Source organism: Anomalospiza imberbis, chromosome 11 (assembly GCF_031753505.1).
Source record: "Anomalospiza imberbis isolate Cuckoo-Finch-1a 21T00152 chromosome 11, ASM3175350v1, whole genome shotgun sequence".
NCBI classification, from domain to species: domain Eukaryota; kingdom Metazoa; phylum Chordata; class Aves; order Passeriformes; family Viduidae; genus Anomalospiza; species Anomalospiza imberbis.
This window is the reverse complement of record NC_089691.1, coordinates 10,591,902-10,618,523: the sequence shown is the minus strand read 5'-3', so window position 1 is coordinate 10,618,523 and position 26,622 is coordinate 10,591,902. Positions and strand designations below refer to the sequence as shown.

At 37.8% G+C, this 26,622-nt stretch overlaps 2 protein-coding genes across 25 annotated transcripts in view; one reads left to right on the top strand and one right to left on the bottom strand.

Moving 5' to 3' along the window:
* The window catches only part of SLMAP (sarcolemma associated protein), a 455,854-nt gene that overhangs the window by 277,622 nt on the left and 151,610 nt on the right, over positions 1-26,622 (bottom strand). The window lies entirely within an intron of this gene.
* IL17RD (interleukin 17 receptor D) overlaps positions 1-26,622 on the top strand; it is an 82,800-nt gene that overhangs the window by 17,549 nt on the left and 38,629 nt on the right. For 2 of the 3 annotated variants that reach the window (XM_068201810.1, XM_068201812.1), the window contains exons 2-13: positions 5,234-5,291; positions 8,509-8,634; positions 10,428-10,546; positions 11,207-11,327; positions 12,340-12,384; positions 12,477-12,628; positions 13,011-13,076; positions 13,949-14,003; positions 14,969-15,079; positions 16,730-16,914; positions 19,097-20,033; positions 22,271-26,397. In XM_068201810.1, the coding sequence (XP_068057911.1) occupies positions 5,234-5,291; positions 8,509-8,634; positions 10,428-10,546; positions 11,207-11,327; positions 12,340-12,384; positions 12,477-12,628; positions 13,011-13,076; positions 13,949-14,003; positions 14,969-15,079; positions 16,730-16,914; positions 19,097-20,033; positions 22,271-22,386 (2,091 nt within the window). In that variant the 3' untranslated portion in view covers positions 22,387-26,397. Of the gene's footprint in view, positions 1-5,233; positions 5,292-6,629; positions 6,758-8,508; positions 8,635-10,427; positions 10,547-11,206; positions 11,328-12,339; positions 12,385-12,476; positions 12,629-13,010; positions 13,077-13,948; positions 14,004-14,968; positions 15,080-16,729; positions 16,915-19,096; positions 20,034-22,270; positions 26,398-26,622 lie in introns of those variants that run through there. The other variant, XM_068201811.1, reaches the window with a different exon arrangement.

Below are 26,622 nucleotides of genomic sequence, written 5' to 3'. Positions count from 1 at the left end.
TCCCCAACACCTTGTCTTTTCTCGGAATTCTCCTGCCAGGGGTCGTGTCCCACAGTTAAGAGAACACTGCTTTGGCTACAGACTTCTGGCTTTTGTCCAAATATCTTTAGACCAGCACATTTCAGTATTGTTTGTGGGAAACGGGCTGTATTTGAAAATACTTATTCTGGGTGCTTTTTGGTTGTTTTGAGAAGGCTTTTAATTTACCAAACATTATTTGCACAAGAATGTTAGAAAAAATAAACTGTGTCAGTGCAAACAATAGAAAACTTCTTAGGCAAACTTTCAAATTGCATGAGAGAAATCAGAGCTGATACTGCCCATTTTGTGCCATGCTTTGCTGCATTAAATTCCTGAGTTTGACTCAGAGATTTAAGATTTTCACAGTAGGTGGTGAACAGTGTAGGTTAAACGTGCTTCCTTTGTTGTTAAGTTGTGCCCCTAATAACTGCCTGTTCCTTGAAGAAACCAGTTCACATAATTCCAGTGAGCAGCCGCACGGAGCCGTGTTGCATCTGAAGAGCTGTGCTGTAAATACTTCTTGTAGTGTTTCTCCTTGCAGTGGTTCCTCACTGCTCTGTCAGACAGACTCACGTAAGATAACCTTCCACTGCCTTTTGAAAATAGAAACTAAGCCAGGCAGGAACAGGGCATAATGGAAAAGCATTTTTGCTGGTTTGGTTTGGTAGGTTTTCTGTTTTCTTTTGTTCAGATGGGATATGCTGTGGCTCATGCTCTTCAGCCAGCATGTTTCATCTCAAAAATCTCCAAAGACCCCATGAAATGAGTATCCATGAATACCTCTCTGGACCACTCCTACCCTGGTGGGATTTAAGGCAGCAGCTGCTCAATTCATTGTTTTTTTTGATAGGAGGACATTGAGAAAACCGTATCTAGTCAACGGCAGAAGGATTGTTCAGACAAAATGTAGTTACAAAATGTAGGAAGTCAACCATAAAACCATCACTGGTGGTTGAACTCAGTGATCTAAAAGTATTTTCCAGCCTAAATGCTTCTATTATTCTAAGATGTTCCTTCATGCTCACAAGTGATGGTTTTCTTTCCCATCCAATGTTTTATTTACAATGAAGTAAAAGCAGTGCTTTGCCTTTGGTATTTCAGGTTGAATTTGAGGTTCTCTGAAGACACATTGAGCTCCTCTGCAGCTGAACTTGTGTGCAGTGGCTGTGGATGAAGCAGTGAAACACTAAATAGCCACCAACAAAGAACCAACCAAAATCTGTGAGCTTCTTGTAAATGATGCTGCTTACATAAGAACAAACACAAAGCATGCCAACTTAATATAAAAAGTTAAAATCAAACTATTTAGAAGAGTCTAGGTTCCTCTTTAAAATATTAAATAGGCACCAAGAAGTCTGTTGCATTAATTCACTTTAATTCATTTAAATTAAAACTTATTTCTACAGTGTCACTGAGAGGTGTTTTAAAATAGTTTGTGCATGCAGTGCAGGAATATATATATATTAAAAAAAATATATATAAAAAAGAGGTAAATCTGAACAAAATTCCTGGTTGCAGTTGTCATCATACCAAGTTTATAAGTAATAACAGTACAAACCCATCCACCCAGGGCTTAGAATTCATTCTGCAGTCAGTGGAGTACACACAACTTACACAGCAAACATCAACATGGATTATGTATTTTGTTATATTCTCTTGAAAGCACTTCAAAATGCAGGCATCTAAATAATACAGATAATTCATCATTTTACTGATGACTCTAGAAATAGAAAATATTTTTACTTGGTTGAAAGCATCAATAGAGCTTTGAAACAAGAAGAGCAGATGTCAAATATAAAGCCCTTGTTTTACTGAGCAACGAGTATGATAAACATTGATTATTCATCTTGATGCTAAAGTTCAAAAACAATTGTCCCTTCAGTTTGCCTCATGGGAGTGTGAAATTAGGACCATGTGTGTGTTGATGAACAACATATGAAAGATGAATCATGATTACTGTTTTGGTCTGCTGCACAAGGCTGTGCTCGAGGGGCAGTGATTTCCTACCTCCTTTACCAGATTGCTGTAATTAGTGCTAGCATCTCTCTCTGTTTCCCAGTATTTATGTTCAAGTGGCCTGACAGTGCCTAGTCACACATAAATTGGCTTTCTCGAATGAGTGTTTGCTCAACAGAGAAATGTTGGAGTATATTTCACTATTGTTTGTAACAAAGATTAATTATAGAACTATTCTGAAATCACCAATCCATTTCTATCACCAATGCTATCTCTGGCAGGAATTGCCAGATATGAAAAATAGATATTTCTTTCAAATATGAAATGCTCTATGTTCTAGGTTAAAAAGAAGAGGGAAAAGTTCAGTAAAATCAAGCACAGTTTTCATTTAATTCAACGGTATTTAATTTATGCCTCTGGTGGCAGACATTAGTTAAATTTAACTTCTCTTGGAGGCACAATTAGTTCCTGTGGTTACAAATTTCATTTTGGCTTTATTTCTGGATATGTAATCCTAACTTTGTTCCTCTCTGGCCTAGTAATGGGTGAGAGAGTTGTCATAAGTGCATTTCATTACTGAGCTGTTACTATAAATGGGGGTTGGGTATTAGAAAAATATAAACAAACAAGAATAGAGGTTAACATAATATAATAGTCTTTGTCTTTTATTAATACTTGTGCTCTTTCATGTTGAAAGTTGAGTGTTTCAATAAAATGAAATGCCTGTACATGCCTTGAACATCCAAATGAGCTATTCGTTCTTCAGGAGATGATGTGTATTGGTCTCATTTAGATCTGTGCTGACTTGGGATATCTGGGGATCTTAACCTTAATTGCTCAGGCTGTTTATACAGAATGAGGAACAGATGCAACATTGATCTCTGTGATTTGAGGTGTGTGATGGAAATTCTTCCTGGCTTGCTTGGCCAGTACAGATACAGGATTTGGATTTTAGCTTAGCATGTTTTCTGTGGAGTTCTGTGCTTTGAGCACACATAATGTGAGATTTAATGTGGCTAATGCCTCCTCTGCTCCCCCAGCTTTTTGACAAATAAGGTCATTTGTAATTTAATATGTATGCATTTAACTTTCATTATCTGTTCGAAGATCACTGGTCTAGAGTTCTTCAGAAAAGATGTTTTGGCTGTTTTCTTTCCTATGTATTTCTTCTCAGAATAGAGAAGAAATGTATAGAAATATGTAGACCACCGGGATTTTGTAGGAAAAGCTCCAGGATACAAAGAATCGTTTTCTAGTAAAGTTCAGAATAAATTCACGTAAACAAATGGAAATTCAACAAATGTTCTTTGTTAATTAATGACAGAATCACAGAATGGTTTGTGTTGGAAGGAACCTTCAAGATTATCTAATTCCAACACCCTCCCATGGAAGGACAATTAGCTAAGAATTCAGAGCCCTGAGGCCATAACATTAGTATTTATAGTTTTGAAGTAAGATGCTCTAAACAAGTTCTCCTTGCTATAAGCCACCTAAATAGCACAATTGCTTTAATTAAAAACCAAGGGAATGCTTCCTGGAAGAATATATTTTTAAACTCACAGCAGTAAGTCCTTGAGGGATGAATACTACAGTTGAGCATGATGAAATTATCTGCCTAGCTTACGTGTTTTAACTTATACTAAAATAACAATTATTTAGTTCAATACTTTGGCATGACCCTAATTCTCTCACTAATTACTGCAGCCTATTTGTACCTTTTCTACAGTTGAGAGCAAATTTTTGCCACTAGTAAGTCTTGTGTGCCGCATAAATTCAGCAGTTTGGCTTATGTTATGTCTGTCTTTGCATCTAAATTATCAATGCTTGTAGTATATTTATTTTTGCTAATGCTGTTACATATTTGGTTATGTCACCATAATCCCAGAAGAAATGCAATTAAAGGAGAAGTGTTGCCTTTTTATTTTAATATAGCATATAAAAATCCTATCTAATGAATAAAAATACATGTGCTAATTTTCTGTGGAGTTTAGTAAAATTTATGTCTCCCCAAAGCTTCAGCTCTAGGACAAAAGGAAGACAAATATCAATTGATTGGATGGGTTATCTCCCTTTATAAAAAGTCAGTAGTTAGTTTTTTGTGATTTTTTAATCAAATAAATCATGTCTTTGTTTTGCTGTAAGTTAAATGACATTTAATAAAGATTAGAGATACAGAAAGTGAATCACACTAGAACAGGTATTAATAGAAAAGTTACAACTGAAAAGAAAGACTCTTTCCTGTTTCAGGAAGCTTTTTTGTATAACAGCTGGTTCAATGCCAAACTAAATCAAACTTAAGCAATTAAAAGCCACCTAAGAAGAAAGTGAGATTACAAATTTAGCTTGTAACAGTGCTATCAAAGTCGGAATTGCTTTCATCCTTTAGGAAGCATTTTAGGTTTTTTTTTAACTTGACAACTCCTCCCTTGTTTTTCTTTGTACATGCCTGGGTCTGACGGTGGAGAGACACACAGGGAGCTCAGGCATGATCCTGACAACATCTAATTACTGCTGCAGGCCTTTTATACTGATGGGTTTTGCTGTTTGCATTGTAGCAGTGAACCCAGATACAATTCTTTGTAAATGGGTGGTATTTTTTTAAAGCTAATGGTAAATATGATGTATTTTGCCTTTCAGGGAATGATACTGTACCATAAGAATCAGTATTGCAGTTTTCAGCTTGGTGGCTTGCGAGGGTGATGCTACATTTTGTGTTTCAAAACAATTTCAGTGCTTTCTGAAGGGGAAGTATTGCATGTCTGAGGGCCAAAGTTCTTTCCTCTAAGTAGAGAAGAGACAGCAGACTCATCAGCCTGGATTTCTCCCTGGCAGAGCAGTTCCGTGCTTGGTCTTCCATTTAAAGCATCAGCTTTAACAGTATTTGATAAAAGAAAAGGGTGTCTGAGGTAGTATAATGGGTTTCTGCAATGTCACTCTCTTGGAACTTCTGATGCTCTTTTTCATGAGTGTAAGTGGAAAGCAGCTCTTTGGCTGATGTTCCCTTCTCTTCTCTTGCATCCTGTTTGCCCTGGAGAACCCTACTTGGTTTGTCATTAAACCTTGATTAAAGGTATGGTTTTTGTACATACACAATTCACCTAGATGGTAGAAGTTGAGAATGTCACATAATTTTCTCCCAAAAATAAGCTTCTGTGATTCCCATCTACTGGGCAGATCATACTACTTCAACCACAATTTCATGTGTTCATGCAAATACTACATTCAGACTTTCCGTATCTTTGTTTTTCCTCTGCAGGGGCTGCCATCAGTCACAAAGAACAACGGGCTGCTCAACATCACCTTTAAATATGACAGTAAGTTGGAAATCTGCACTATATTCACAGAAATCAAGGACTCCATCACAGTTGTCTATATATAGCGACATGGCTCTTAAAATGGCTCTAAGAATGGCATAGGATGCTTAATATTGACATAATTTTAAAATCTAGAAAATTTGTGTCTGCTGGGTCTTGTAGATGTTCTTCTGTGTCTCACTGATAATGAAACTATCTAACAATTTGTAGAGTTTGTCTTTTGGGTTGGCCTGCGTCATTTGCCCGGTATTTGACTGGAACATTCTAGAAAATTATTTTATTCTGTGAAAAGTATAGTCACTGAAAGATTCAGTGCACACAAAGACATAGGAAACTATTATTTTGAGCTTTCTGCAGCTTTTCTCTGATGTGTAATTTTGGGTGAAGATGGCATAATGTGAGTCTCGAGGTGGAAAATGTGTTAGTTTGTATTTGCAGAGAGGTTATATATTAAAAAAGTCTTTGCGAGGATTAATATTGAATATGAATATTGCATGGCTTCTTTTCATTTAGTTGAATCAGTGGGGACCTCTCATGAGCTACAGTCTTCCAGGGCCAGGCCCAGGGTGGACTGCTGTCCACGTTTGCAGTGCCGACAGGTGGTTTCAGAGCTGTAGCAGCTGAGGTGTGGTTTGCAGCTAAACTGAGACCAAAGAAATCTCTGGCATAGTAACAGTGGTAAACAGGTTGAGCAGTAATACTTCAGACCTCTTTAAGCATCTGCTAAATGGCTGTATCTTATTGTTGGGGCTTATTTTAGATGTTTTATCATCTTTGCTGTCTAGTTGTCAAAGCAGGACTGCTAACTACATTAAGAATTTATCCTTATGTGGGCAGCTAGTGGCCATCATGTATAAACTCAATGTACAGTCAAGACAAGGTCCTAATTTACATTAAAACAATGTTTGTTTTAATGCCAGTGCAAGTCATAGGTATTTTTTTCTGCCTACCCAAAGAAATTACCTCAGATGCAGAGTGTAGGTAAAGTTTCATCATTGAGAGCATGCATCAGGAAATCTAACAATAGTGATTTGTTTCATTCTGATCATCCTTTTGCTTCTCTAATTTTATGTTAAGTCCTGAATTTGCAATCCTTCACTGTGAATTTTTTTAATCTAATTTGATCTTAATACTTAAAATGAGCAAAATCTAAGTGTGTCAGATTGTACAAGATGTAGGTGGCCACTACAAAAGAAGTATTTTTTTTTATCTACATAAGGAAAACCAGGACATGGTACCAGTCAGAACAGGGATCCCCACATTTAGTTAGCACAATGAGTCTGTTTTAATCCCAGCATGTGTCATGTTTTTTCCATTAATTCTGGCACTAGAAACTGTGTTTAACCAATGAGAAGTATTAATTCACAATTCTGCTGGCACTGTGTGCTTCCTGGACAAAGGAGTTATTTGAGTTCTGCAGGACTAGGAAAAGAGTTTGCTGATATGAAGACTAAAGAGCTCACATGGTATGGGAATATGTATTTACCTTTAACAAGCCAGCACAAAAGAAAACTTGACTTGCTGGCTGTGGTTTAAAGGCTCTTATTTTGCCACAGAGCAACTCTAGGAAACTGTGTTTTATGATGCTAAATTAGTTGGTTAGATTATTTATTCAGGTGAAAAAGAAATGTCTGTATTTTTATTATGTCACTTGTATTCAAGTGAAAGAATTGGTTTCCTAAAAAGTGTGATTTTTCCATGCTGTTTTCTTCCTAAAACTGTTGTACTTTATGACTGTGAATCAGTGACTTGCAGTAAGACTTTAGGCATTTGTGCTGTATTCCATTTTGGCAAATTGTCATTTGACCATAAAATTCTGGTAACCAGGATCCAAAATCTTGGGCTTGTTATTAATTAGATCCAGACCTAGCAAAAGCCAGTTACTTCAAACTTTCCATTGAAAGAGATCCTCCGTCCTCCTAAGAGGAAGCTCACGCTGTCACTGAGTTCACTCTTAGCAAGTGAACCCTACAATCAGTGGAGTCAGTACCGAGCACCCAGCTTTTGTAAAGGGCAGTGCTGTAGAGTGTTCTATTCTTATGTCTGTGAGAGTTATTAGAAAAGACCCCTTGCCATGGTTATTCTTAGTAAAAAGCCATTTTCTAAATCTCCTTTACAGTTAATAATTTTTCTTTCCTTGCCTTTAAGATCACACCTCTGAATTAAATTCAAATTTCCTGTACTGGCATATCATAGCACTCGATTTTTCATGTTTCTTTTCTACAATCTCACTGTAGATGAATATATAGCATATAAATTATCTCAGTGGTTTTTTTTAATTAATCATCAGTCAGTAATATACAATCTACTGACCAATTTCTTCTGGATTTTGTTAGTTTCACTAGTTCAGAAACAGAACGTTTGTTTTTGCACACCCATCTTCATGTATACTGTGCTCCAGAACTAGTGAATTCCCTGCCTGCTACTTCTCTTCCTGCCACAAAATATGAGCCTAAATATTGTAAAGCTTTAAAAGTAATAAAATTTGGGGTTGTTTTCTCCTTTAAAAAGAACAAGTTCAACGACAAACTCAGGAATCTTTTGTTTATATTTTGCTTTCTTGATTAAAGCTAAAGCTGCGGTGCTGTAATTTTAGGGAATACACTGCATTTTGTGAGGATAGCAAGACAAAACCAGTCCTGAGTGACTCCAGTGGCAGTTAAGTGGTCTGTAGGGATGTGGCTGCAGAATGGAAGGCAGAGAGGAGATGGATTTAAGCAGCAGGTTCTTTGTGGTCAGGATCAAGCAGTATTGTGGTTAAAAGCACTTCTTGAACAGTTCTCAAGTTTCACATGGTTTATTTTTCTCATATGTGCCTGCTCATTGACCAACATTCTCTGCTTTGAGCTCTGTACATGAACAAAATTAATGTCAGTCTTCAAATTATTTTGAACAGCTACAAGGGGAAGTTGTTCTCTTTTGGGAGTCCCAATACACGTGATGTGGTACAGGCTACACTGGTGGCATAAACTGGTAACATCCTTGGGAGTCCTGGGAGCTGTGGGTTGGCAACCAGTGGGAGTGGTTGTGCTCAATGATTTGTGTAGTTTTGTGGGCTTTTGGGTCTTGAGACAAAAACCTCATCTAGATTTGCTGTGTAGTCCTTGTAGAAAATAATGCACTGGTACTTTTACTTTGCTCAGTCTTGAAGACATGTTAGGGAATTTATGTCCGCTAGAATGTTTTCCTTAAAGTGTTTATTTGTCTATATTTTTAGACTGCACTCCTTACCTGAGTTCAGTGGGAAGACACGTGATTGGAGATGTGCAGAACATCACTATCAGTCAGTTTGCTTGCCAGGAGCAGGTGGCTGTGATGATTCTTTGGACAGCAAATGCCGTTGGTAAGTTCTAGAGGGAAATGGACTCATGGGTTTGGTAATAACTTTGTGCTCATAGGTAGTAAGTCAAATAATTAAATTATGCTTGGATTCATTGATGGAAACTGCCTAAGAAGAAAGGAATTCTTAACACCTTTGCAAAGCTCCTATTTTTTCTGGCTTGCTTCAAAAACACCCTTAAAACTAGGATGTTCTCTGCAGTCATACACTGCTTTATACTATTCCAGTTTAGTGAATTTCTGTTCTTCAGAAGTGTGCAACTGTCCCTGGTTTCATTTTCTGCCCTAAGGCTTTGGTGCATTTCAGTGGCATTGATTGAGTTTAGTTCCTGATACACTTAAAGGTTACAGGTGGAAAACATTATCTAATCACAGATTAGATACAACTTTAATGTGTTTCCTTGCCAGGTCTGGTGATTAAGAGTATTCCTCTATTACTTCAATGCCACTGGAAGTACCTTGTTACCCACTAGAGCAGTAGAGTCCAGAATTGAGGATGTGCAGAAATCCATTTCCACTGAGAAACTTATTTCTGGGCTTTAAAAGAATTTGTGAAAATTCCACTGAATTCTGCAGAACTGTGCAGTTGAAGGCATTTGGTAATGTTCAGCTGCAGACTGGATGAATCAAACATCCATGGGAAATAAAGCCTGGTGTGCTTCCTTGTGATCCCCAGAGGTAAATCCTTTGGACAGTTTGAGGACAGAACTGCTGTTCAGGCATCTCGGGTAACATGGGAACTGGGCAATTCTGTGTAAGGACAAATAGTGCTTTTGTCCCATGAATGCTAAGAACATGTTTGGCAACACTTTATCTTCTACAAAATTATAAAACATTAATCAAAACACACAAACCCGTGAAAACTAGTGAACCAGAGGAGGTGGTGGAAAATGATACATTTGGGATTTTTTTTTTTTGGTTTGACAAGCATAGCATAAACTGAAATGAGTCCATTTTGATTTATGTAGCATTTAGCTTACAAAAGCTGTGTCTGTGTCATTATAAATATGTGTTATGCTCTTGAAGAGATGCAATTAGATGGAGTAGTGAGAGTTAGAGCTGTGCAGTGCCTTTGATACCTGAGCCACAAAACTGTCACAGGGTAACACTGGTATTTTGCTGGGATATTCACATCACTGTGACTCAGTTTAGTCATACCATGAAGTAATTCTGTGTTGAGAACATTGTAAAGACACTCTGCTAAGTTGTAGTAGAGTAACTTGAACAAAATGGGTGTAGTTCTGGCAGCAGTTATTAATAAGTGGAAGTATACATGCACTGGAATAAATTCCATTCCATTTAAGTCAAGTTTCTGTTAGCCCTTACTGTACTAGAACTGAAGAAGTTGTAACAATTGTTACCATTTTAATCTGGTAGTCTCAGAGATGGTAGTAAAATTTATAAAGAACTATTTCTATAATTTGCCAGCAAAATGTTATATTTGATTGTTAAAATGGAAATTTGAAGTTACTATGAAGTATTTCTGAAGGTGAAGAAGGTAATGATAACTTACATTGCAGTGGTAATTTGGAAGCCCCTGATGAGACATGGGCCCCTCTGTTCCAAGCGTTACACAAGTGTGCAGTGATTGTAGTCTTTGCCAAAGACTGAATTCTAGGTAGGCAAGATGGAATATGCAGAACTGACATACAGCAACATGTATGAAATACAAACATTTTTCATATGACTGATAAGTTTTATTCTTAAAGACAAATGAAATATATTCAAATTGCATTAAATACCACACTCTGAATTTTGAAATATTAATCTTCTGTTTAAATGCCCTGCTGTTTGTAGGGATTGAATACCTGAAGGGATTTCGAGTAATACTTGAGGAGTTAAAATCAGAGGGAAGACAATGCCAGCAGATGGTTTTAAAAGATCCAAAGCAGCTCAGCCCCAGTTTTAAACGAACAGTAAGTGCTTTGTTTCAAGAAAAGCTTCAGTGTTGTATGACTGTGAGTAGTCTTGAAGGTGTTTATCATCCTGAAATGGTTTGGGTCATTAAAGGTCATCCAGTTCCACCCCCCTGCCATTGGCAGGGACACCTCCCACTATCCCAGGTTGCTCCAAGCCCCATCCAGCTTGGCCTGGAACACTTGGAGGGATGGGACATCACAGCTTCTCTGGGCAGCCTGTGTCAGGGCTTCACTTCCTTCACACTGAAGAATTTCTTCCCAATATCTAATCTAATCCTACCCTCTTTCAGGTTGAAGCCATTCCCTCTTGTCCTATTGCTCCATGCCCTCGTAAAAGAGTTGATTGGTTCCCAAAAGTATTCTTGGTGAAATTAATGATTGTAGTTGCTTTAGAGACAGATCTTTTTCCTTTTGGTAGAAACTTTCCTGAAGCTGGGAACTGTCATTTTGGTGACTAGAGTACAAATGCACATCTGTGATAGTCTACATCCAACTATGGATTGAGATTCCTCATGTCAGTTTGGAATAGAGGGGTAGAGAAAGAATTCTTAATGTGTTAATTTCAGCCTTTGATTGCAAAATTGTGGGCTGGCTTTGAAAAATACTTTCAGCTATGATCATTGATTTTAAAATATGTTCAATCTTGTCTTTTTGTAGGGAATGGAGTCCCAGCCCTTTGTAAACTTGAAGTTTGAAACAGATTACTTTGTAAAGATTGTTCCTTTTCCTTCCATTAAAAATGAAAGTAATTATCACCCATTCTTCTTCCGAACTAGACGTAAGTATTGCACATAATGTAGTGTTGCATTTTATATAGTATTGCCTATCATCTCTTCAGTGGGCCTCCCTTCCCCTCAACATCTGGGTATTTCCAACAAAGGAATGGAGTGGATGATGATGTTGGATGAGTCTGGGTTAAGTAGTTACTGACACTGTTGTGGAAGGAAGATCTGGGTGTTAAGCAGAAAGAATGAGCATGCCATAGATAAATCTGTGGTGTGTGATCATAAGTGCTAGGCAGCAACCAGAAGAAAAGTCTCAGGTAGGCCTGAGATTATCTCAGGTTTGCCTAGAGCAGGATTGTTCCTGTGACTCTTGAAGACGGTTTGCTCCTCTCTGGACATGGTGAAGAAGGGCAGTTTGATTTTTGCTTTTGAGATTAAAGTTTAAAAGCAGCTATCCAAAGACAGGTATAGGGGAGGACATCTAAAATTAGATAGCAGCAGATCAAGTTGAATTTCTCACAATTACTTAGCAATTCTCATTGGAGGTGGAGAGAAGAAATTTGAATAAGCTCCTCAGTGCTCACACAGTATGGTGAGTAACTGCAAGTACACTTTGAGGTGAACTGTTGGTATTTGTCCTGCTAAGGGGTTTTTTCCCTATAAAACTTGCTTAAAGTATTTTCAAGTCTGCCTGTTAACACAGACCACTGTGCCATTGGTAGTTGTGCTCAGCATACTTACTTACTCTGAGTAAATATATTTAAGGCTAGTTTTAACTTCCTCTCCTGATGTGCTGTGCCTGGTGTTGTCCCTTTTGTCTCAATAAGAAATGTGATATTCAAATTAATGGATCTCTGTTTCTCACATAAAGATGAGAAGGGACTTGAAATCATAGCAAAGGAGTTAAGGTTGCAAAATGCATTTAGTCCAGGCATATTAGAGTCTGGGAAAGAACTGAGGGTGTTCAAAATTATGAACTCCCTACTTTGGCCCTTGTTCTTTTTCTGTTTAAATAGCATAGCAGTTCGATATTGTATAATTAATATTTTTTCTGTATATTTGTAGCATGTGAATTGTTGCTACAGCCAGAAAACCTTGTCTGCAAACCTTGTAAGTAAAATGTAATATTTCTATATATTAATCTCACAAAGTTTCTGTACTTAAAGAGTCATTTTGCAATTCATTAATATCTCCTCTGACAGACTGGAAGCCAAGGAATGTGAATGTTACCCAGCAAGGCTTTAACATGCAAGTGTCCTTTGATCATGCACCTCACAACTTTGGGTTTAGGTACTACTTTCTTCAATACAAACTGAAGCATGAAGGACTGTTTAAGCAAAAGACCTGCAGACAGGTATGTGGATGGGTTGTGCAGCTCTTAAAAGCACAAAACCTATTAACATGAGGTGTTCTAAGGTCTTACAGAAACTTTAAAAATTAATATATAATAGTATCAGTTTTAAAATTGTAAAACTATTTGGAAGTATTTATGCAAGTAGCAATTGTGCTGTGATTGCACTCATCAGTCAAAACCGGGCCTGAAGACTCCATTGGACCTGGATAACACAAGTTAGTTCTGCAGGCAGACAGTTGTGTAAGTGAATGGGCAGACTTAGTTCTGCCCCTCTAAGGTGTGTTAATACAAGGGTGCACTGCCTGTTTCCAAATCAATGTGAATTCTGCATTAGGTTTTCAAAGTGTGTGAATTGCTTGCAAAGTATTCTTTCTTTATGTAGGAGCAGAACACAGACACTACAAGTTGTGTTCTTCAGAACGTATCTCCAGGGGATTATATCATTGAGGTAATATTTCTAAACAGTCTTCTGCACAACACCTAAGTGGATATATTAATGGGAAAATGGAGTAAAATGAAAATATTTCAAATCACACTGGTAGACTTGAACTCCAGGTATCCCTTCTGAAGTAGCTTAGGCGAGTAAATCTTCTAGAATGATGCTTTTTTTGGGCTTATCTAGAAACAGAGGCCAGACAAAGTTAGAAGAATAAAAGTGGATATATTTAATGAAGAGCCTTCTGGTATATAAAGGGCAGATGAAGCCTCCCCAAGGGGCTACACCCAAAATGGATGATGGTCAGTTGTTTTTGAGACAGATATAAGTTTGGTCCATTTACATATCAGGGGTTAATCCTCCAATTACAGCTTCAGGTAATGAAGTCAAATTCTCCCAGTTTGTGCCCCCCAATTCCCTTTTGTTTTTACTTTTTGGGACCTGAGGCTGTATGGTATCCTTGGATCACAGGCCCAGAGGGACTGTTGTGTCTAACCAAAATGTGAAGACATTTAATTAGCACTTTATATGGAGTTTAGAGTTATGCACTAATGCAGTACAGGATCTGAAAAACACAAATGCTAGAATCTTAAGGCATCAGAATGTTCTTGACCTTTCCATAGCCTTGCTTCCTTGAGTGCACAGCACTTTGTGCCTTAGACTGAAGTTTTGGGCCTGCATAATGCATAATTTCCGAACATTGATTTGTTTGTTTGTTTGTTTGTTTTAATTGCAATTCTCTTTCTTGGTCAATTTCTATTATACTAGTTTGTGCTGCTCTTTTGTTTTCACTATTTGAACAGTAACTTTCTTCACATTTGGTCATAAAAGCTGTTAGTTATTTTCATATTGCAGAAAATAAAATTAATTTTTTCTTTTCCAAGCTGGTTGATGACACTAATACAACAAGGAAAACAATGCACTATGCGCTAAAACCAGGTATGAATTCTGTTTTTTAAACAATAAACTATATTTACTGTATTCATTTAGACTGAGTTTTAATTATCTTGGAAATAAGTCTCTGTTTGACCTTTGTCTGTTTGCCACAATCTGGACTGTTGAGATAATTGTGCTGTGCTATTTGACCTAATGAAAAAAGAGTAGAGATGCACACATACACATGCAGAGATGCTCACATGTGTATGTGAGCATACACATGTGCATCTCTGTACATTTATATTTGGTGGAGTATAGATCAATCCACCATGGGAAATCTTTGCGGGAAAGTGGCTTTTGTTGTACATGTGGAGATGAGGAATGATAACCTTAACTGCATACAAAAAGAGTGCAATAGTGTGGAAACACTGCAATGAAGCTCTGGGAGCAGCCTGAACACATCACCTGTGTCCTTCAGCCCTGGTACCAAACCCAGCGGTCTGGAGAACCTGTCAGGTGAATGCTTCCCATGCCTAAGGGTCAGACCTGTTTTTGAGAAGCTAAACAGGGATTTCAGAGTGCAACTGCAGCCTCAAAACAGCCGCAGATGGAGGCAGTGGATAAAATGCACTGAATCCTAATGAATGCACATTGCTAAGGGTGATCTCTGCAGGAAGGCAGTTCTTTCTAAGGGGCAAGTTCAGCACCCTGGAGCCAAAACATGTCAGGTCCAAATGACCACTGCATATCTTATCAAAACTATTTGGCACAGGGTTGTTCTCCTGGGGCTGGTGTGAGCTGCAGCTCTTGTTTCTTATGAGAGTCACTCTGATGCTGTGGCAGTGGGGCAGCCACCATAAAACCTCATTTGAAATGGAGCAAACCATGATGTTTGAGCTTACTGTATCTTGGACAATTACCTGATAATAGAGCACTGCAGCAGTTTTGCATTCCCAGTGTGAAGATTTGTTTAGATGATTGTAATGCAGCCTATTTGCATGTGGCTAATTGTGCTTTCTTTTTCCAAGTGCATTCCCCGTGGGCTGGCCCCATCAGAGCCATTGCCATCACAGTCCCTTTGGTTGTCATCTCTGCGTTTGCCACACTTTTCACTGTCATGTGCCGCAAGAAACAGCAAGGTAGGAGGGTTCCCTCACTGCCAAGTACCATTTAAATATGCCTTTGCAACCAAAACAATCCTAATTGATAGGTTGACTCCAGAAATACCTTTATCTGAAAAGCTTGCTTTTCTATTTCTCTATCCTTCCCCTCCTCAGCTTTTTGTGTATTGAAACCTGTAGCAAATTCTTAATCAGTGCTTGATGATAATTGGTTGCCTAGGCAGTATTGTGTCACAGATCAAGACTTCACTGTAGAGAGAACAAAAGCAACATTGGAAAATACTTTGTATTTCATGTTTCTTTTTCTTTGAGAAAGTACTATGTGACCATGTAGATCACAAACAGATTTGTAAATGGCTATGTTTTAAACAATCCCTTATTTTACTCAGAAATACCTAATTCACATTCAGTTTAAATCAGAAGGAAAGTAAAGCCATGTGATGCCAATACAATTCACAGTGCTGTCTGGAATACTATCTACAGCTGCTATTCCAGATTTGCTCACTTTCCTGGAAGTTGCCTTTACCTTTCATTCTAAGCCATCTTCCTAAATTTACTGTAAGCCCTGCTTGCAGATGTTTTTAGATTCCATTCCTTCTTGCTGACTTCTCTGTATCCAGGGGCTGGCAAGCTACACTTGATACATTTAAATGTTAAAAATACATTGGCTTTTTATATTGAATTTAGAGAATCATGTGGTTTCATGAAAAATGGAAAAAGAGATTACTTCTCCAAACCTTACATATCTGTGTTATCCACCTGAATTTTGGCACTCAGATATACTGCAAGTGCTATATGCTAGCTGGGTTAAATCCTTTTACCTTCTGGTCTTCTGTAGTTATCCCCTTTGCTCACAGGTAGCAAGTTCCAACAAAAAACCCAGACAAATCACTGAGGATTTGTCTACAGAGAGAGTTGTTCCAGAATAGTTATTCCTGATGAATTGTTCTGAATTGAATCCCTAGATGGATATTTGTATTTTGAAACACTCATACTTTATATTCCAAATTAGCTTAATCAGCTGTAGAACTAGATTGAATTAGTCTGGCATAAGGCCAGACTTTTATGTTCCAGCATAAAAGGATCTATGCAAGCCAAGAAACACTAATAGCTATTTAGATTTAAATTAATCATATCTTAATTTGAATTAATGTCAAATTAATGTCCAAACACGGGTGTGTACATATACACTAGAGAAATCTTGTATGATATCCTGAAAGGGTCTGTGGACCTAGAGTTTAATATTCTTACCTGGCTTATGTTGTGGTTTGGGATTTTTTAACAAGAGACTTCATTAGGCAGGAAACTCTTGAAGATGATACAACTTTTAGGCTTATAGTGTTTGAACAGAGATGTGAAGGCTGTTGAGGCTGAATAGAGGTGAAACAACCTCATTCTATCTATAAAATTAACTTTCCTTGTGTTTTCTGAGTTGGGCAGAAATAACTGTACATTTAACTTTGAAAGTGTATTCCACATGCAGTAACCCTTAAGCTGGATAAATAGAGTATGTGCAACTTTTCTTTTTCAGGATGGAAAGGAGAGGAAAATCTTTAGGAAAAAACCCCAAACACTACTGTATGCATTAGTAAAAAGCCTACAAAAGTAATAAAACCCAAAACAAAATCAAGCTTTATAGTGTGAATTTTCTTTTCTCTTGCACTTTAGAAAATATATATTCCCATCTAGATGAGGAGAGCTCAGAATCTTCAGCATATGCTGCAGGTCTCCATGTGGAAAGACTTCGACCCCGGCCAAAAGTGTTCATCTGCTATTCCAGTAAAGATTGCCAGAAACACATTAATGTCATCCAGTGCTTTGCTTATTTTCTTCAGGACTTTTGTGGCTGTGAGGTAAAGTCAACATTTCATATGTAAACAACTTTTCCTTAATTGAAACAGCACTCCCAAAATTCTGTGCTTGAAAAGTAGGTATTTCAGTCACTCCTTTCCACAGAGATAACTTTTGTTATTTTTCTAAATTTAGGCTGTATGAATTTTCTTTACTTGGGGAAATGAAGAGCTCTTATCCTGTGTAAAAAAAACCAGAACAGCCCAAACCAACAGAATAGTGGAAGATCATGATTTCAGGACTTTCATTCAGCCATGTTTAGCTTGCTTTGAATTAAGTGCTTTTTCTGTTCAGTAGGCCTTACATATTTATAGTCAGCAGCCACAAAGAGGTATTGTTTTCTACCTGATGATATACTTTGGTATTCCTAAAGTGTGTTTTGTATTGTAATTTAAAAGAAGTTGAATCTGTCAAGACTTCTACTCATAGAGCAAAAACTGCATTATTAGCATTACTTGTTGACAGCATGCAGTTACTAATTTTTTTTTGCTTCCCTTCTGTTCCATTAATATTGTGAAATCAGTAGCTCTTTTTTTCCTTGTTTTTGTTTGAATGGTATGAGAGAGACATTTGAAATGCTACTTTGAATGAGCAGGCTTAGAATCTCATAGTGCTGTCTGAAATAGAATCAATATGTGACCAATTTTTCACTTTTCAGCTGGAAAAAGGCAGGGCAGTTGTATTTCCCCCCCATCCCCGGGATATGACGGGGGATGAACTGGAGCTGGGTTTCATTACAGCAACTCTGCTCTCTGGTGACCAAACACAGAAACACAGCCGAGGCCTCATGTGTTTGGTGGGAATGGTCACAACTTTTTCATCTGCTTAAAATAGTTCAGGATAAACTATTTTATAACTAACTTACTTTAAACCCCTTTTAGAGATGTCCTTTAGCCCTACTACGCTGCTTCTCTTTGGAATAGTGTTGAGATGAGCTCTTACTGCTCTAACCATGGAATCTATGGTCTCCAGCAGCATCCAAAATTTCTATAACAAAATATTGATGGCACCTATGTACAGAAATAATACATGTTGTTATTAAAGCTGTGGAGTTTAATATAAAAAGTGATGCTTAATGAATAACAGAAGAGTTGCACAAGTATTTTTCATGTGGAATGGGAATGTTTTCTCAAAGGATAAAAACAGTGGCATTTAATAGCTATTTAAAATAACAGCTTGTCCATAATAAAAATCCTTTCTCACAAATAGCAGGCCACACAGGATTTTGAAGAACAGAAACAAAACCAGACACAAAACTACCTTCATTTCCCAAGCAGCAGTAAAATGACCTCTCTTCCCCATGCACAAGCTAGAGTCGTCTGTTTGGAAGGGCTGACAATGATCATCCAGTCCAGCTGAGCAGCACTTCAGGCAGGATCACTTTCTTCCTGTAGCCAGCTGTGTGGCAGCGGTTTTCAGTGACACAGCAGAGCAAAAGTTTTTGTTGTCTGGAAAAATGCTTTTAAGAAGACTTTATAAGTGTTTTGATGTGTGTCTGTTATGCAAGTTTTTTGCATCTGTTTTTTTTCTCTCATCCTACTACTCATTCCTCCTGTGAGATAAAGCATTGTGTCCCTCATCTTGGTGTACGCAAGCCTTTCAGATCATGTAGAATAGTCAGAAAGCTTGACAAAGTACAAAATAAAGTTACTCCTAGGATAAGAAGCTCCTTCAGAACTTTCTCATCAGATAACATTGCTGTTGTTCTGCATCCTAACTGGAAGGTCTTGATATTACTGGCACTAATTATAATTCTACCTAGATACGAAAATTCTTGGCATTACACTTCATTAATATGCAAGGATGAAAAGTGAATATGGCACTTAGGGGCACAGTTTAGTGGTAGACTTGGCAGGGCTGGGGGAATGGTTGGACTTGACCTTAAAGGTCTTTTTCATACTAAAAAATCCTTGATTCTGTTACTTCCACTACATTCAGCACATTGTGGACCCAGACATACGATGGTAAATTGTTTGAGGCAAGCACAATTGTTTATTGTAGATTGATGATACCAAATTTGATTACATAAGTTAATTGTAATTTACTTCATCCAGCCACATTTTCTATGTTCTTTTTATTCCCCAAGAAATATTGCTATGCATCAAATCCATAGTGGTTTTTTTTTTAAGGAACCATTTGGGTTTATATACATAAAACTTAACCAGATTTTTTCCCCTTTTTTAGGTGGCTTTAGATTTGTGGGAAGATCTGAAAAACTGTAAAGAAGATCAGAAGGAGTGGCTTATTAAAAAAATGAATGAGTCACAGTTTATCATCATTGTGTGTTCCAAAGGAATGAAATACTTTGTTGAAAAAAAGAACTGGAAGCACAGAGGAGTAAGCAAAGATGCAGGAAAAGGAGAGCCCTTTCTCTTTGCTGTGTTGACTGTTGCAGAGAAGCTTCGTCAGGCAAAGCAGAATTCAGCTGACCTCTGCAAGTTCATTGCAGTCTACTTTGATTACTCCTGTGAGGGAGACATCCCTGCTATTCTGGATCTGAGCACAAAATACAAACTCATGGACAATCTCCCCCAGCTCTATTCACACTTACACTCCAGAGATCTTAGTGTACAGGATTCAGAGGTGTTTCCTGTTAACATTAGTAAAAGGAATTATTTCAGGAGCAAATCTGGGAGGTCCCTTTATGTTGCTATTTGCAACATGCATCAGTTCATTGATCAGGAACCAGATTGGTTTGAGAAACAATTTATTCCCTTCCCTCCACCTTCTTTACACTACTCGGAGCCTGTCATGGAAAAATTTGATTCAGGCTTGGTTTTAAATGACTTGGTCAATAAACAGGTGATGGATGGTGATTTTTACCTGAAAACAGATCTAAACTTTTCAGTGGGGAATTCAGACTCTCACTGTATAATTCAGCACTTGAACCTTGGAGAAGATATAGAAACTCAGGGCATTCAAGGTGGTGGCAGCTCTGTCCTTCAGCCCTTGTTACATGTTGTTAAAGCTTCAAATCTGAAAGACATGCCTCGGGATTCTGGCATCTATGATTCTTCTGTCCCTTCATCTGAATTATCTTTGCCTTTAATGGAAGGACTATTGACAGACCAAATGGAAACATCTTCCATTACAGGAAGTGTTTCTTCATCATCAGGTTTAGGTAAGATACAGCAGTGTATCAAAACTTATATTCAGTCACTGTGCATATTTCTGCCATCTCCAAATATGTAAGATAATATGTGAGGAGCCATATAAAAGGCTGCAGAGAAAGGTAAACATTGTATAAAAATGGTAGAACAAGTGGAGTAACTTCAGAAAAATGAATCATTTTCTAAACTTACAGTGTGTGGAGGAAATCTTAGCTAGGTAAGATTTCACTAAAATTCTATTAATAAGTCACTGTTCATTAATTGACCTATTCTTGGAGAGATAGCTTCTTCCTTCCAGGGACTCCTTGGCAGCTGGGACTTCAGCTGACAGCTGTGTGGTGTAATGAAGAGGGTGATATGGTGAAGCATTCTCACAGCCAGCCATAAATCTAAACCTGGCATCCTATTTTGCTCCAGCACATAGGATCCTGTAGGGGTATCCTCTGTACTGTGGTTAACTCAAGTTTCAGAATGACATCAGGCTTCTCACCAGATACAGGGCTGGGGAATGAACAAATGGCTTTCAGTGGAATAATTTAAATGCTTGGAAGGCACTCTCCAGAATAGATACCAGCTCAGATACCTCCAGTTAGAAGGTGTAAAATTTGCCTCAGGCTGTATTAAAAAACTGATCTAACCTTACTAGTTACAGGATATTGAACTGGCATCACAACTACCTCAGTGTGGAGTGTTCCAGCAATTGTATAAAAGTGCTCTGCTAAGATTTTCCTTAAGCAGCTACAATAGGTGAATATTGCATTTTGATGGTTGTATGCTCTTCTGCTTTCTGGAACAAGTGCTGACAGCACATTAACTAGACTTTTCTCTTGGGTAAATTATTTTTTTATTCTTTTTATATAATTCATTACTAATGTTTGATGCCAGAATTATCTTGGAGGAAGAGAATACAAATGCTGATTTACAGATACAGCACCCATCAGTTAGATAGTCTATGTGAATAAATAGTTATTAAAATCTGAAAAAAACTTCAGGTGGAAAAAAATACAGATTTACTGGTTAAATTAATTAATTAAGCTAAAATTACTGTTTTCAGAATTAAAACTATATTTTTTACTTTCCTACCATCTTCTAACTTAGACTTTTCTCACATTTGTGGGAAAAATTACAGATGATCTCTGTAAAGGTTCTAGTGAAAGTAGGATGCTAGTTTAAAATGTATGGCATGCCTGTAAGAAAGCTTTCCCAGTGTCCCCTTCCTGATTCAATGACTGAGCTGTCAGCTGGGTGTCCCAGCTGCAAGGAGGCACAGGAAGAAAGAGGCAGTCTCTCCAGTAATTAATTCTCAAGTCACATACCCCCTTGTTAACATGCTTCAGCTGGAGAGGTTAAATGTTAGCGCTCTTGCTGATAGACGTGGATCTTAGCACTGATGTTCCAGTTTCTCAAGAACCCACAATTTCTGCCATTTTCCCATTTATTGTCCTCATGCAAAAGCACTACCAAAATTGCCTCCCCCAAACCTCCCTCACCCAAACCACAGTCCTGATGAGGTACAGGGTACAAAGGAGACAGCTTTGGAACTGAGCATCATCTGCCTTTTAGAGTGCAACCCATTAAATTTGTTTAGTGTCCCAGACATACAAAACATTTACAGCCCTAATATTTATATGCATGCTAATGAGAGGAGTAAATAGAATTTTTTAGCTTTTATTCTTGTTCTGAAAGATAGACACATCCAAATTATTGGTCAGAATTCACCCTACATTTAAGTTTTTTACTTATTTTACCTATTGGTCAGAACAGATGTGAATAGCTCTGACAGCATCTCAAAAGAAGATCTTTCCTTTCTTCCTTAAAAGGCCAGTTTGATATAATCTTTTGAATAAAAATCATAAATCACCTTATTTATAATCCTTTCTATCTTTCAGTGCAGTTCCTGAGCAGACTACTGGTCTGCAAAGTAAAGATTCTCAAAGAGATCATCATATTTAGCATCTTCAAATGGAGATCAAACCAGTTTAATTTTGATGAAGTACCAACAAGCAAACCTTTACTAGGTCCATTCACTAACAAGGTCTTCTCTAAGAAGTCCTGCCTGGGAAGAAAATCAGTATTGTACGACTAGATAACATTTTGCTGAGCATGATAGTGCAGCCTCAGGAGTGCATGACAAGATGGTGTCAGAGGCATTTCCTAGGTTTTCTTGGCATTGTTTCTGAAATGTTGACTGAGTACAACATCACTGTTTCAATTAATGAATTTCGCCTTTTTTTTTTTCCTTTTATAGGGGAAGAAGAACCTCCTGTAATGACTGCTACAAAGTTCTTAGTGCCTGGAATATGTAAAGCAGAACTTCATTGCCACATCCACACTGAGGAACTGCAGGCAATTGCTCCTTTATAATACACTACAACATTGTTATGCATTGCCACTTTATCAACAGCCTCTGTTTGTGCTTTAACTATCACACAGTCTCAGCACCAAATCTACTTGAAGGAACAAACTGCCCTTGAAGAAGATCTGTTATTCCATTTTTGTGGCCAGTAAACTTGAATCTGTTGGTATTTTTATAAAAACTCTTTCATGATTTGGAAAATGTACATTGGAAAAACAGAAGAGTATACATTTAAAATGATTCCTGTTATAATTTAAATGTCATTATATTACACTGTTTACAGATGGCATAATCAAAATTTACTATTTGTTGCTAGGCATAAATTTGCAACTGGATATAAAATAGCTTGGAACATTAAGCCTTAGTAAATTCTGTAGTCCAGCCTCTAGATTTAAGTGCTGATGTACTTGATGGCAGGAGTGTTGTAGTCAATGAGAAGAGGATTTTTTTCAGAAGCAAGATAAAATGCCAAAGGTGAGATCAAGAAATTCTCCATCAGAATAAATAATTTTCTTTTCAAAATGTTTGAGCATTTTGAAGGAGCAAGGAGGTCCTCAGCCTCCTTTTCCCAGATGCTAATGTGTCTCAGTATTTAATTTCAGTGCATGTCTCCCTCCTCTGCATTAATCTCCTCTGTCTCCTCTGCAGTCTGGCTGTGGTGACTCACAAACAGCACCATTCTGAGGCTGAGGGATCACTCTTATAATAGACAAAAATACAGGTCCTCCATATCCTGAATGATACCATGGAAACAAAGCTTCCTATTTTCTTCCTGAAGGGCTAATATAAAGAAGAAAGAGATGGGAGAAGGAAGACCCTATCTTATATTGAAGATACTCTAGGTTTGTTCAGCCATGAGAGGAGTATGCTTTATGGGGGGTTCATATCACGATATGAAGGACATGGTGCTACAAAACCACCTGGGCTAAAACAAGCCAAGGCTAGCAGTTAACAGGCAGGAATACTTTGTCTTGAGCCAAGCAGTAAACAGAAGCCAGTGAGTTATTTTGCAGTTTACCCTATTTATCATCACTTAGTGATTAAGACTGTGTGCTGTCACTAGTGTTACATTAAGGAAAAATGCAAAAACCACCACTGGCCATTTTTATCTGCTGACACAGAGCATGCATGCCCTGTTTCCTGCAGTGACCAGGTGGGTAAGTCTTCATCCAAAATGTCCCTCCTGTTTCCCAGGAGCAACTTTTCCAAAATTAAATGCATCTATGTAACTGCCAGGCACTATTACAGAAGGCATGGGAACAACAAATACCAAAGGACACCTTACCAATGTGCCTTTGCTCATTCTGGTCACAGAGTCAAATTTTGTCTCATTTAACCTGTATTCACATTCCACTAGCAGGAGGTTACTTTAATGAGAATTAAGGGAGAACTCAAATACCTCAATTATTCTCTTAGTTTTTATAGGTGAGAATTAGACATTGTTAACTGCTATATTTTTTTATCCATTTTAACAGCATGAGATAGAACTATTAAATGATGATTTTGGCTGAGTAGCTGTAAAGCTCACGAGTTGTTTTCTTGGGTTGGTTTTGTTTTGGGTTTTTCTTGTGTCAGTTTAATCATTGGAATTTCCCAAAGGACTCTGGAGATTGTTATCACAGATGGAGTAAGAAAGTGCTGTAACAATTATTTGTGTATAACAATTAATGGCAGAACTCTGACATGCTTTGCAGTTGTAATATGGAATTCTGTGGTCATTTGGATCAGCATGTGTTGGATCTGGAGGGCCTTGTCCAGTAATGAAATGTTCCTTATTCTCTCTACTTCCTGAATTTCAAAGAACACTACCTGGAAAACTTCAAAACTTGCAATATCTAAGTAAGTTTAGTGAATCTTACACACATAGTGAATCATCTGTGCCTTTGATGATTTTTTAAGTCTGTGCCTTGGTCCTTATTGAAGGCAAAATTCTCCCTGTTTTCCCATTGCTTGAAGGTCAGACTAGGCAGAATCATTTAGAGGTAAATGCTCCTCCACTAAATCCAGCTATGAGGGATATTGATTTGGTGCAGTTCTTGTTATTTTACTGAAGAAAGAGTTCAGAGTGAATAAGACAAGGCAGAAAGGTGAGACAGCCTGTGTGCTGAAGATCTGCTGTGCATAGAGATGCCAAAGCTGCGCTACATGAGAAGGAGGAGGAGGAGGCAATTTCTTAGCAGTGAGCTGGTGAAGGTAATGCTGCTTTCATCCATGGGAAGTCCCAGCTCACTTACTGTTCTTTAATGCTGGGCTAAAGATTGGGAAGATTTCCTTGTTCCATTAAATACAGTGGCAGAATCAGTATTATGAAATGAAATTAAGTTTTCATTTTGAACTCTAAGAAAGCTGAGTGTTGAAAAGGGATGAAGGCAGTTGCACAAAAAATCGCTTGTTGTTAATGTTTTTTTTTAATTTGTTCAAAATTTGCTGTACAATCTTGCAAAACTTATTTGTTAATTATAAAGTCTATGCAGATGACAGTCAAATCCAGGGGTGGGAGGGAAGAAAAATTGTTGTATTCCTTCTTAGCTTAAGGTGGAAGCAGCATATTATATGTACTCAGAAGAAAGACAATATAATTAAGTGAAAGTATAGATTAGGATGGCCCACACCTAAAGTTTACAAAAGTAAGAGAAGTAATACTTAATCTAACTTAGTATAGCTTTTTTACAAAGCCACAGTTCCTAAAACAGTTAGATATTGTGTATATTGAGATACTGGAAGGACATAGTACTGAATTGGCAAGAGTTCTTTATGCTGGGAACAGCAGCAAAAATCCTTGTAAAAATTATTATTTAAAGATATGTTAACACACATAGTAGAGGTTAGCTTACTACTGTTTTCAAGCATTAGTAAATTCTAAACATCATGGAAATGGTGAAAAGAGCCCTTTAATTTCTGCTACACTCAAGTGTGTGGACATTGGCTATTTCATAGTGTATTTTCTGGGAGGGTGAAAAAGCATTGGAAAGCTGAAGGCTCAAGATGTGACAGTGTGTTCAGCATTTTGAATGGGAGTATAGTTGTTGCCATAATTTGTACCTGTCCATGGACATATCAACTTTTGAAAATAGAATGCACCTGACATTTGCAGAAATAATGTTTTGTCATACTTTAATTTAGAAGGTAAATACCAAAATAAAATATTTTTGTTCTATTTCATTCATTGGGCTTTTCTTGTACTATTAAAAAAGAAATGGGTTAAAAGTGCAATGGTTTTATCCTGCACACCTTGCGTGCAGTTCTGCACAACACACAAGCAGCCAGACCTGCTAACTGCTGTTCATGCCCTACAGCTGGGAGGGAAGCAGCTGCTTTGATGGGTCTTTATTATAGTTGAGCAACTCTAAGAAATGTTAATGTCTAAAACTTCTGTATGGGACAGACTGGGTCAGATTTTATTTTTTAATAAAATTGCATTAATATGATTTTATGTAATTTTTTCCTGTATTTTCCCTGGAGGTCTCCTAGCAGAAGGTGGTTGTTCTGCATGCCAAGCAAAACCTATCCACATCCACAAAACTGTAATAACCTGGATTAATTTTGTCAAAGAGGATGTGATAAATACTTAAGATTTATGTGTGGGTTTTTTTTTTTTCATCCAGTTGATTTCAAAGCACTGTTCCAGTCAGTGAACACTGCAAACTGTAATTTTAGGGGTAAGCCTTGAAAGCAATCTGATTCCTTGTGTTGCTCGGGTAAATGAAGGGAATCTAGTTACACAATGTTAGATATAATTGTAGGTGCACAGTCTGTGGTGACTGGGAGTGGGGCTGGCCCAGCCTCATCCCCAGTGGGTCCAGCTGTGAGAAGCAGGTGAGCAGCACTGACAGCAATGAGCCATGGAGTGCCCAGGTGCTCTGAGCAACCACCAAAGGGAGCAGAGGGCACACGGTGCAGGGCATGAACATGAGGGGATAAAAGGCTGGGCTGAAGAACAGGAAGGGCAGATGCTTGCAGCCTTCTGGAGTGCCCTGCTGTTGTTCTGCATGGGCAGCTGCCTGAAGCCTTCTGCTGAGGTGAGGTGTTATTGTGTATGGGGGAATGCTTCAAGCCTTCTGAAATTGTGTGGTGATGCTCTGTGTGTCGTGGCTGTCTCAGCTGCAACATATAATAATTTACAATATAATAGGGCTTCATAGTTATAATAGTAAAAATCTGTGCAAGAAGCAGTTTACATGTGGAGCAATTTCTTTATCACATAATAAAAATACTTAAAACTGTAACAGTCAAGGCTGAGTTAC